This window comes from Pestalotiopsis fici (genome assembly GCF_000516985.1).
Source record: "Pestalotiopsis fici W106-1 unplaced genomic scaffold PFICI_Scf_9, whole genome shotgun sequence".
NCBI lineage: Eukaryota > Fungi > Ascomycota > Sordariomycetes > Amphisphaeriales > Sporocadaceae > Pestalotiopsis > Pestalotiopsis fici.
In genome coordinates, this window is record NW_006917099.1 from 1,596,534 (window position 1) to 1,608,409 (window position 11,876).

The 11,876-nt window shown below is 49.1% G+C and overlaps 3 protein-coding genes across 3 annotated transcripts; 2 read left to right on the plus strand and 1 right to left on the minus strand.

Annotated features, from left to right (window-relative positions):
- Positions 1–2,313: 2,313 nt before the first annotated feature.
- Positions 2,314–3,815, minus strand: PFICI_11893 (uncharacterized protein; the record flags this gene model as incomplete). Its single annotated transcript, XM_007840474.1, has 2 exons — positions 2,314–3,201; positions 3,255–3,815. The coding sequence occupies 2 exons, from the start codon at positions 3,813–3,815 to the stop codon at positions 2,314–2,316; spliced, it is 1,449 nt and encodes a 482-aa protein (XP_007838665.1).
- Positions 3,816–5,424: 1,609 nt separating this feature from the next.
- Positions 5,425–6,426, plus strand: PFICI_11894 (uncharacterized protein; the record flags this gene model as incomplete). Its single annotated transcript, XM_007840475.1, has 1 exon — positions 5,425–6,426. One exon carries the CDS (start codon positions 5,425–5,427, stop codon positions 6,424–6,426), a length of 1,002 nt encoding a protein of 333 aa, XP_007838666.1.
- Positions 6,427–7,364: 938 nt separating this feature from the next.
- Positions 7,365–11,735, plus strand: PFICI_11895 (hypothetical protein C11D3.15; the record flags this gene model as incomplete). The annotated part of the gene is made up of 10 exons (XM_007840476.1): positions 7,365–7,433; positions 7,490–7,652; positions 7,703–7,794; positions 7,847–8,063; positions 8,111–8,582; positions 8,636–9,013; positions 9,062–10,289; positions 10,342–10,597; positions 10,650–10,844; positions 10,903–11,735. The coding sequence occupies 10 exons, from the start codon at positions 7,365–7,367 to the stop codon at positions 11,733–11,735; spliced, it is 3,903 nt and encodes a 1,300-aa protein (XP_007838667.1).
- Between the last annotated feature and the right edge of the window lie 141 nt (positions 11,736–11,876).

Here is an 11,876-nt window from a genome sequence, read left to right on the forward strand (position 1 = left end):
CGGGGACTTGTCCTTGGTTGTTACCAAGAACCATGCTCTCGTTCGGCATGGTTTCTGTACGCATCCAGACTTTCAAATTTGATGGACGCCGAGGAACAGCCGGGAACTTCACAATTAATTCGACGAAGTCTAGATAATTCGATTTCTTCTGTCTCGTTTGCAACGAATTTGACTGGTTAATGGCCGGATGTCATTCTCCTGTGGGGTTTCCCTCAGTGATATATCGACTGGCCTTTAGTTTCTCGCGTTGTTGCTCTAAACCAAGGAATTCAGAGTGCAATGCTCCCCATACTGCTTGTGGTGCCATATTGCATTTTGTTTTCGGTCTCTCGTAAGCTCATGTTAGTTTTGCAGTAGCTGGATAGACAGCTCTGGTCTATAGATACCCTGATCACTCCATGATGCTATAGACTGTCACTGACCTATAAAAGCCCTGTTTAGATGATTTCGGGTGAGACTTATTATTGTTCTGGCGCTATTAAATTGGCGTTCTGTCTCCATAGTCGACGAAGCGATCATCAGCATATCGGACGCCGTGTATGATAACCTGGGGAACCGCCGTTGGCCTTGGTGTCGTCACCAAGCAAGGTAGTCATCTTGGTATTGATCCTGAAAGAGAACTGGATCAGCTAAATAAATATCTAAGCCATTCACTTTTAGCTCAGCCGCTGTTGATGTCGGTTGTGGAATTCCCTTTTTTGGCGTCGCCCTAGCTCTCTACTTGTCTTGTTTTCTCATGATTGTGTGGCCTGCGAGGTAAGGCTTTCGTCAACCTCGTCATATTCTTCGTTCTTAGAAATGAGGATAAATCCCATAAAGGCTACGGAGCACCAGAGGAGAAAATATTGAAAAAAGAAAAAACAGTTTTATCCTAAATACTCACGCTTAAATAGCCGTAATAATGTATTATTATAAAAGAACATTAAAATAAAGTATAATTTTAAATATACTCAAAATCACAATTCGTTTTTGTCTTTTTCCTTTTTTTTTCCTTTTCTTTTCGTTTTTCCTTTTCTTTTCGTTTTTCCTTTTTCCTTTTCCTTTTTTTCTTTTTGCATTTTCTCAATTGTCAATACCGTGACTTTAGCTACTCGCTGCGCAATCAAAGTTTTTCAACAGGTTGTCTTCTAGGCAACTGTAAAAGGCAGGATGCCCTGGATGATCTTGAGCGTATTGGTTGTTGACTTATTTGGGGTATATCCCATCGTCCTCCCTAAAATATGAGCCTGTAGACTAGATCATGGTGACACTCCAGTACTTATATGTTCATGTACACCTTCTTTTACAGTAATGTTAACCGTTCCCAAAGCCGATCTAAGCTCCAAATAAATGCAAAGCTCTGCTTGACTTCAACAGTGTGTGATGTGAAGGAGACCTTGAACGTGATCTCGGGGTCTTTGTTGATATCTTTCCAAATCACTTGGTCCACGTTATTGATGTGATCTCTCCCGTCACCGAGATTGCCAAATCGACAAACTCCGTCATCTACAGCAGCTGAGAGGCTCAGATCATTCTGCAACGATGAAGTACGAGCGGGCGAACTTCCTCGACGGCTTTGACACTGTCTATTGCGGCGATATCGTGGAGCTTATCTCCGCCAATGGTGAGTCTTATAACTGATCCTTCGTGTCTGATTTGCATATTGCTCTGATCAACGTTTACCAGTCTCTGAATATGCTTGCACAATGTCTGAACGGAACTGGCTTCTCCATCGTTTAACACGATATCTACTGTTCGAGGCTTGGCAGGGGCTTTGCCACAAGCAATCTTAAAATATGGGTGAATCTTCAAGTGAGGGGGCACAGGCTTGACGCCGGCCACGAAAGGCTCCTTCAAAAGCGGCGTGATATCGGTGGGCTAATAAGAAACAGAACAAATAAATCTAGAAGAGAGTATGGATTGTCCTCACGGGTTATCTCACCTAAGCCGATGTGTGAAGGGGGAACTGAAGACGAGATGATCGAGGAAGCATTGAAAGTTGTCTGAGTTGATCTCTAGTCAACAAAAGAGATGTACTGAAGAGCGACTATATACCCACGCAGGTGATCTGCGGTGGGTACTGACTACGTCAGTACGATAGGTTAAGTAATGGACTTTTAAGAAGTATTTAATATTACCAAAAGATTGGAGCTGCAAATAATACTACCAAGACAATAAGAGAGTGATCCAACTTGACAGTTTCTACGAAAGGACAGCTCAAGCTATTTGTCCTTGGAAAGGATTAAAAGAACGTTATAGAAACCTCCCCCACTGTCATTTTTCACTCATAACGCTTCTAGGTTCTCGCAAAGATCTCCTGGTTTGGTCCCCCTCTCAGACTTTTATCGGCGCAGAGCGATCCAGTGGCCTGGCGTCGGCATTTGCAGTGATTGTAACCGTAGCCGCGTTCAGGACTTCGTCCGTGCCAGCTTGAATCGCGTTCACTATTTCTGGTGTTTTAGGAACTTTGAATTGGTTGATCATTTTCGCCATCTCTGTGTTCTGCGTTGTCATATCGTCACTGATCTTCCTGTTGAACTCTTCAGCGAAGTTTTGAATATCACCGATAGCCTTGTCAGCCCAAGTTAGCAGGGTTTGACAGGCTTGCCGATTTGATAAATCATTCTTCGTGCTGAAAATTTCATCCAGCAGTTGAAACCCCGGCTGCATGTCGTTTCCTGACAATCGGGCCCACATCGCGGCAATGTCGCCAACAACGGAGTAGTGGCTGCAAATCATTGTAGCAGATGAGTAGACAAGCGATCTCTGTAGATCGATCAAGGAAAATGGCCCGATAGTTTTCGTTTGGTCGCCGCGCGTCTCTATTGCCTGAATCTGCTTGATGAATGGAGCAGCAATGAACTTTGTCACCTCTTCGATGGTCGCTGAGACTGATCTGAGGAGGATCACCAAGTTCATGATTTGGGTCTTGACCTCGATCGTAACGTTAATACAAGATTCGAGAAGCGTCTTGATCTCTTCGATGCCGGCATTTTTCTCATTGAGTCGTTTGAGCTGAGTCTGTGTGGCAATCAAATTCTCTTTCTGCGCCGTGGCGAGTTTGATGCTGTTGTTGTAAAGCATTTTTGTCTTTATGTAACAATCCTGAGCCGTCAACAACCGATTCTTGATTGCGTCCGGGGTAGCTTGAGCCTGGGCGCTTTTGACGTTGCTTTTTGCGATGACCTCGTTAGGGTCGAGGGGAATAGCCATCAGAGTCGACTAGATATAAAGGTCAGCACTCGGCGTGGATTTTGTCTTTATGAACGACGAACCCCGACAGGTGAGCCTCCAGGAAGAGCCCTTGCAAAGGCAGTCATCTGTTGTGCTTGTTTGTACGATTCTTGAACTCGGGCTTGCCAGCCTTTCACATCCGCACTATCCGCCTGCGGAAATTTATTGCCCATAGCCACACCCTTCTTCGCTTCCGGCACCAATGTGCCAGATATCTCAGAAGTAGTGGCTAGTATACTCTTGAGATTCTTGCTTGGTTGACCGTCGGAACTTGAGACGTCATTGAAGTTGTGAGCCGCGTCCTGCAGCATCTGAAGAACATAATCTGCACTCAAAGTAGCCTCGTCCCAATTTACTCCGCCATTGTTGCCCGAGGTTAGCAACTTGTGAAGTACGTTGAGGTAGGGCATCTCCTTCTGCACTACACTGTATGCCGGATCTTGGCTGAGAGCAGACACTACTTGTTGTGCAGGCGGGAGATGTTCTTGAGCAGATGCTGATGAGCCACTGGAACCGTCTCTCTTGGGATAAATCAAATCACTGAACATTCCCGCTCCCGCTACTGTTTTCGCAGTCGGGTTCAGATTCAACATATGTGTCATCATGAGTTGGCTCAGAGCCGATGTCCCACAATTCGTGAGAGCGCTGACGATTTCTTGGCTAAATGTTTCCCACCTAAGATGTGTCAGCCCCTATCAACAATAACCAGTAGTTGACAGCGTTACCCTTACCCAGGTGGAAAATTATTGGAGCCTTTCCTGAAAGCTTCAAACACACTATAGGCCATACATGTACTCTAAGCGTAAAGTATGCAGCTGATGGTTCTTCTCGGCCAGCACCTTGAGACGCACCTGAATACGAGAAAAATGTGTCGACGTGCTTGGAGCATCCTCCCCGGGGGGCGTTCGCAAAAAAAGAAGTTTTGTGATCGACTAAATTTTCAAAGTTAATATATAAAAATATAGAATGGACTAAAACTTTATGCATTAAGTTGGCACTTTTCTTCAAACAGGATTTTGAATTCCTTCAAGCTGGAGTTAATCAACTAGCTTCACCGTCAAGTAAGCAGCTATATATGATAGTTCACTTGGCGACAATCGTATGTGAGATTGGGAAAACTCATTACTCATCCAGCTACAATTCGATATGGCATCAGGCTTCTCCGGACATGAGCCAGTGTAAATATTGGCCCCGACTGCCCATTCCGTATTGCATGGCTTTTCCTTTTCTGACAAGATTAGGTCAGCCATGTCGACCCGACAGATACTCATAAAGGTGAATTGAGCTACGATCAATGCCTTGTCGTGAAGATGGCTGCTCGAAGTAAACCTTTATTGATGACATAGCTGACGCCGGGCCCATTCACTATAATGCACTTCAGCTTTAGGGCTCCACCATAAAGCGCTGAAAATATTGCTATAGCGCATTCTTGGGCCCCACAAGATGCCGTGCCGCCATGTCCTCGGGAGATGGCCGGGGCCATTACCCGGATGCGCGTTGGTCGTCGCCTTCCGCTGTCTTCTATGTTTCCCGTAGAAACCTCTTGTCATATTCCAAATGATACTAGCTAGGATTACCCCTTTTCGTTTCATGCCCGATTCTCATTCATTCAAGTCTTGGATAAAGCTCAACCATGGCTCTTTGGGATCTATTGCCAATCCTCCAACTAGTCGACGGTGAAGGTCCCTCTGATCATTCATCTTGGCGATTTCCAGCTCCGGTGGCTAGATGTTTTTTCGGGCTCTTGATCCCCGCGTACCGGAAATGAAATGGAGGGTTATCCTTGCAAGCCATGCCCTAGCGTCAAGTATTCACAGCTGTCACTGGCGCGGGAATCCCAAGCGACATTGCGGAAAAGTAAACTTTGTGTCCTGAAACAAAATCCCAGCGGAAATATATACCGAATCGTGAAACACCCCACTGAAAGTCGATTCGTCCAGATTCGCGAATTGCCGCAGTGGAGTGGAGAGGGTCATGATCCATCCAGTATACCTACTACCTGTGTAGTAAAGGAGTCGTCGATAGGCCTAAAGATGTTCATGTATAGTCGTGGTTGTTTCCAGCTTCATGTGTCTCTTTTTTGATCAACTCGCTCTTTACAGTCTTCTTCTTACAGTCTTTTAAGATTTCATCTTGATTCTATTCCTCACGGCCTTGGACCGCGTACATTCGTTTCTATACCATAACCCACGATCTTTACATTCCGACACCATGAAGAACCTTGGCGTCTTTGCACTTGCCGCTGGCAGTCTTCCCACTATATCGGCACATTACTTCTTTCCTCACCTGATTGTAAACAACAACTTTACTGGGTATTTCGAATATGTTCGCGAGGACACCCAAGGCTACATGTCCTTCAAGGACGGCTACAGCAGTACCGATTTGCGATGCAACGTTGGCTCCCAGGACTTTGCCAATCAAACGGGGGTGTACAAGGTAAAGGCCGGCGACGAGCTCGGCTTCGGAACCGACTTCAACGCCCTGATCCAGCACCCCGGTCCCATGCAGGTCTACATGTCCAAGGCGCCGGGCGATGTGCGAGAATACGACGGTTCCGGCGACTGGTTCAAGATTTGGGAGTTGGGTCCTCAGCAATTCTCAAGCGACGGCATCGAATGGGGCGTGACGGACATTGGCAACTTTACATTTACTCTTCCGGAAGAGACGCCAGCGGGACAATACCTGCTCCGAATCGAGCACATTGCCGTTCATGGCGCGGGTGACTATGGCGGTGCTGAATTTTACTTCAATTGCGCTCAGATCGAAGTCGAGAGCGAGAGCACAGCTATCCCGTCCCCGGTTGTCCAGATTCCCGGTCTCTATACTGGGTACGAGCCGGGCATTGAGTTTTACATGTACAGACCATGGATTGTCAACTACACCATGCCCGGACCTGTTCCATGGCCAAATGCTGTAGATGCAAACGTCACGGCATCTGGAGTGACCGTGGCCCCGACTGATGCGACCTGGACTTTGCCTGCCGTTACCAACACCTTGAGCGCTACTACATCTGCACAGTCCATTCAGGATACTTTGTCGGAAATTGCAACAGCCACTTTTGCTAGTTCCGCGCCAACAACTTTGATCTCGGCGGCTTCAACGCTGGAAACTGTCCTCGCTGTATCATCGCAGAGTGTATCTGCTTCGTCGGCCGCCACGTCCCCTCTACCAACCAAGCTCACTTGCGGTTCGCACAAGCGTCGGAGCGCCTAAGACTACTCCCTAGGTATAATAAAGTGTCAAACTCGGACAGATTACCAAGTAGGGTAGCATTAGATCTATAAGGAAGTTATGAGCTCAGACTCTGATATGGAAGAAAGAGTCAAACATTTGTTTCTGCGAGCAAGGCATATAGAGGAATATCGAATGGAGGCATCCATCATCCCTGCTGATTATAGTTGTTACATTCGGATCAGTATCCGAGGCCGCTTCGGGGATGGCGCCGAGGTTTCCACCAAGATATCTTCTTGGTACAATACTGTTTTCACCATACAGTACAATATGCGTGCCATGATAGCTGTATTTTTTATCTCACAATCAATATTTATTCTCCATCAATAATTGGCATTCATTGAGTACTAACAAATTCAAAATAGCTATTTTATAAGCAGAGGAAACCAGGAATTGATTGGATTTTGACTCGTCCTCCAGTTGTCCACCAAACCACAGGCAATGCCCCACTGAAGAGTACCTAAAGCACAGTGAATGTGGTGGTGGAGCTCCACTGCATTTGGTCCTGTCCTCCCCCCCGCTCCACTTGCTGTTCTGCCGTTATCACACTCCAAGTTACGTGATCAATCAAGTCTAGCCATGCGTCTGGCTCGTCTGATAGGTCGATCGGTCTGATACAGAATGACCGATCAGCCGGCAAACTGCTTTCTGGTACATTCAGAGCAACTCATGGGCATGGAGGGTGGACAGTGGCATGCAATCACCATTGCCATAGTCCTGCCCGGCTTCGGCCTCCCTTGGAGAAGCCGTTCTTGGCTATAAGCTCGGTGGCTCCTGGGGTTCAGTCATGTTTGCATGTCTGCGGCGTGGGTTCAAAACTACATCTAGAGCAGTTGACGTCGCAAACATTCCGCAAGTCGATCTGACCCTGATACTCGCATTTCAACCAAATCATCATCATTAATTCAACCGTCTGCACAATGGGGTCGCTGTCGGAGCCGGTACGGGGGATTCGCATCGCCATTGATCGCGGCGGTACCTTTACAGATGTAAGTGGACCCCATCGATCGCAGATGCCGTCGTCATGACTGACAGAACATTTTAGTGCGTTGCAGCCGTACCTGGACAGGAAGATATACTCATCAAGCTTCTGTCGGTAGATCCCAGCAATTACCCAGATGCCCCCGTCGAGGCAATTAGGCGGGTGCTGGAAAAGGCCACGGGGAGATCATATCCGAAAGGACAAAAGATTTCTCTAGAAGGAGTTGGTACGTAGTATCTAACGTCTTCCGATAAACTTTCACTGAATGGTTTATAGAATCAATCAAAATGGGAACTACTGTTGCTACAAATGCTCTACTCGAGAGGAAAGGAGAGCGGACGGCATTTGTTGTCACCAAAGGATTAAAGGTATGACCACTCTGGTTCGTCTATCGCTTGGTAAAATATTGACACTGGGCAGGACTTGTTACATATTGGCAATCAGTCGAGGCCAAAGTTGTTTGATTTGACGATAAACAAGCCCGACGTTCTCTACTCGAAAGTAGTAGAAGTGCCAGAGCGTGTTACCCTCGAGGCTTGGACCGAGAGAAAAGTCCCCCAAGAAATTGATATAGAGTCAGAACCTGCACTGATCAGAGGTGTCACTGGTGAGGCAGTAAGGATACTAGAACCTCTTGGTAAGTCGCATTCCGGATTCCCTACTACCACCTTTTAACAAGAATAGATATCGAGTCCACCAGAAAATCCCTCCAAGAGGTATACGACGAGGGTTATCGCTCCGTCGCAATCTGCCTCATGCACAGCTATACATTCCGGGACCATGAACTAGCAGTCGGCAAGCTCGCAGAAGAGATTGGCTTTACCCACATTTCGCTCAGCGCAGAGCTGTCGCCTACCGTGAAAATCGTCCCGCGCGGAAACTCGTCGACTGCCGACGCCTACTTGACGCCCGAGATCAAGCGGTACATTGACGGGTTCGAGAGCGGCTTCCAAGACCTCAGAAATAGCGGTTGCCGCTGTGAGTTTATGCAGAGCGATGGAGGACTGGTCGAGTTCTCGGGTCTCTCGGGTCTTCGCGCCATTCTTTCTGGTCCGGCTGGAGGTTGTGTCGGATACGCGAGGACGGCCTACGACGAGCAAGACAAGACGCCCGTTATTGGGTTTGACATGGGTGGTACCAGCACAGATGTCTCTCGGTATGGCCAGCTAAGTCCTGATGCACTCGTGACATGCTAACAATTCGTCACAGATACGCTGGAAAGCTTGAACAGGTTTTCGAGACCACTACAGCAGGCGTCACAGTCCAGAGTCCACAGTTGGACATCAACACTGTGGCTGCAGGTGGTGGTAGCATCCTGACATGGGAAGCCGGCATGTTCAAGGTTGGCCCAGACAGCGCTTCAGCTCACCCCGGACCTGCTTGCTACCGGAAAGGCGGTCCTCTGACCGTTACAGATGCCAACCTGGTGCTGGGCCGGTTGAGGCCAGAATTCTTCCCCAAAATCTTCGGCCCCAACGAGGACTTGCCACTCGACATCGACGCCAGTCGAAGGTTGTTCGAAGATATTACAAAAAAGATTAATGAAGAAACTACTGTCAAGCTGACCCTTGAGGAGGTTGCTGCCGGGTATGTCCAAAAAAGCATCTTGTTTGAATATCACTAATCGCCGAATAGCTTCCTAGACGTCGCAAACGAGAGCATGTGCCGGCCGATCCGCACTCTCACCGAAGCCAAGGGCTATGATGCTGGTCTTCACAACCTAGCTTCCTTTGGCGGCGCTGGTGGCCAACATGCCTGCGACATTGCCAGAAAGCTTGGCATCTCTCGAGTGCTGATTCACAAGTACTCTTCCGTTCTTTCAGCCTATGGCATGGCCCTCGCAGACGTTGTCCGTGAAGAGAGAAGTCCATGCGCGTTGACCTACTCGGACGATCGACTGGCCACCTTTTCTGCCGAGCTGGATAGTCTCGAAGCCAGGGCGACTGCTGCATTACTCGAGCAGCGGATACAAAAGTCCAGAATCACCTCGGAACGGTACCTGAACATGAGATTTCAGGGAAGCGACAATCCCCTCATGATTCAACAGTCACCCGACCGGCCTGGATTCCTTGACGCGTTCAAGACGGCACACCAGCAGCAATTCGGCTTCCTGCCCGTGGACCGAGATGTCATAATTGACGACTACCGGGTGCGGTGTATTGGAGCTAGCACGGTCGACGTTGAAAAGCCGTGGAAGGCCGAGTTCACGACCTTGGGAGCAATCGCCGTGACAGAAGCCAAGGAGACCAGAGACCTCTATTTCAAGGAGCTGGGCTGGCACAAGTCACCCATGCACTACCTGGGAGACCTTGCGCCGGGCTCCAAGATTGCCGGCCCGGCCTTGATCATGGACAATAAGCAGACCATTGTCGTGACGCCGGGAGCCACGGCGACTGTTCTCACCAACAATGTCGTGATTGACATTGAGGTGACCAAGAAGGAGGACATTTCCTCGGAGCAGGCTGACCCCATCCAGCTCTCCATCTCTGGCCATCGATTCATGGGCGTGGCGGAGCAGGCGGGTCGCGCGCTGCAAAAAACGAGCGTGAGCACAAACATCAAGGAACGACTCGACTTTTCCTGCACTGTCTTTTCGCCCGACGGTGGCCTCGTCGCCAATGCTCCGCACGTCCCGGCCATGATTGGCAGCATGGCCTTTGCAGTCAAGTGGCAGATTGATTACTGGAAAGGAAATCTCAAGCCGGGTGATGTGATTTTATCCAACTCGCCAGTCTGTGGTGGTGTTCATCTGCCCGATATGACGGTCATTACTCCCGTCTTTGACGATAATGAAAAGATTATATTTTGGACAGCGTCGAGAGGTCATCACGCCGACGTTGGTGGTATCCTACCCGGATCCATGGTAAGTCACATCCACAAGGCCTTGCACCTCATCTTTATTAATCGTAGACTAGCCGCCGAACTCGAAAGAGTTGTGGGAGGAGGGTGCCGTCATCAAGTCCTTCAAAGTCATTGAAGGCGGTGTTTTCAAGGAAGATGAGCTCATCGAGCTTCTCATGGCTCCGGGAAAGATCCCTGGAGTGTCGGGAACTCGTTGCTTGCGGGACAATATCTCGGACATCAAGGCACAAGCTGCTGCCAACCACCGCGGAAGTCAGCTGATTCACGGTCTCATTGCCGACTACGGACTCAAAGTTGTACAGTTTTACAGTAAGATGATGCGATCGTGTTTGGACTGCACAGACACTAACAATTTGACCAGTGGGCGAGATCATTGGGGCAGCAGAGCTTGCCGTACGGGACATGCTGAAGCGGATATACAAGTCGACGAATGGCAAGCCGCTGGAAGCTGTCGATTACATGGACGATGGTACACCTATTCAGCTCAAGGTCACCATTGACAATGAGACTGGAGGTGCAATCTTTGATTTCGAAGGAACGGGTCCCGAAGCATACGGTAAGTGTTGATTCAAGTGCCTATTTTCCAAGATCAATAATGCTGACACGTGCCGCAGGTAACTGGAATGCGCCCATTGCCATTTGCAACTCGGCGATTCTATTCGCTCTGCGCTGCATGGTCAATATGGAAATCCCATTGAACCAGGGCGCCATCAAGCCCATCGAGGTCCTGATTCCAGACGACTCGCTGCTCAAGCCGTCCGAGGAAGCGGCCGTGTGCGCCGGCAACGTCTTGACCTCGCAGCGCATCGTCGACGTCATCTTTAGAGCCTTTGGCACCTGCGCCGCGTCCCAGGGCTGCATGAACAATCTGACCTTTGGCACCGACGACCCGGAAAACGGCTTTGGCTACTACGAGACAATTTGTGGCGGTGCTGGCGGTGGGCCGACCTGGGACGGCGTGAGTGGTGTCCACACCAACATGACCAATACGCGTATCACGGACCCCGAGATTTTGGAGCGCAGGTATCCCGTCATATTGCGGCAGTTCTGCTTACGGCCCGGAAGCGGTGGTGCGGGTTTCCACCCGGGAGGTGACGGTATCATTCGGGACATCGAATTCTGCCTCCCCATCAAGGTGTCGATTCTCAGCGAGCGGCGGGCATTTGCACCGTACGGCATGGAAGGCGGCGAAGATGGAAAGCGGGGTCAGAACCTCTGGGTCAAGAAGAATGGCCGTGTGATAAATCTGGGCGGCAAGAATACCGCCATGATGAATGCCGGGGACAGAATAGTTGTGCAGTCTCCGGGCGGAGGAGGCTGGGGTGAGCCATCACTGGTAGGCGGCAATGGATTGGTCGGGTCTGTGGCCAAGTCGATTCAAAAGACTTTCCAAGGCGTCGCCAGTGGGACGGTCAGCATGATTCAGTCCATGGGAGAGTCGGCATAGTTGATGTACGTTTCTGGTATAAAGACGAATGAATTGAACTAGTAAAGATCTCCCTCCTTTCTTTTCCGTCTCTCTCTTTTTGTATAGTAACACTGAAAAGGCTGTTGCCATCGTCTTGACTCATCAAGTGATACTTGGGCG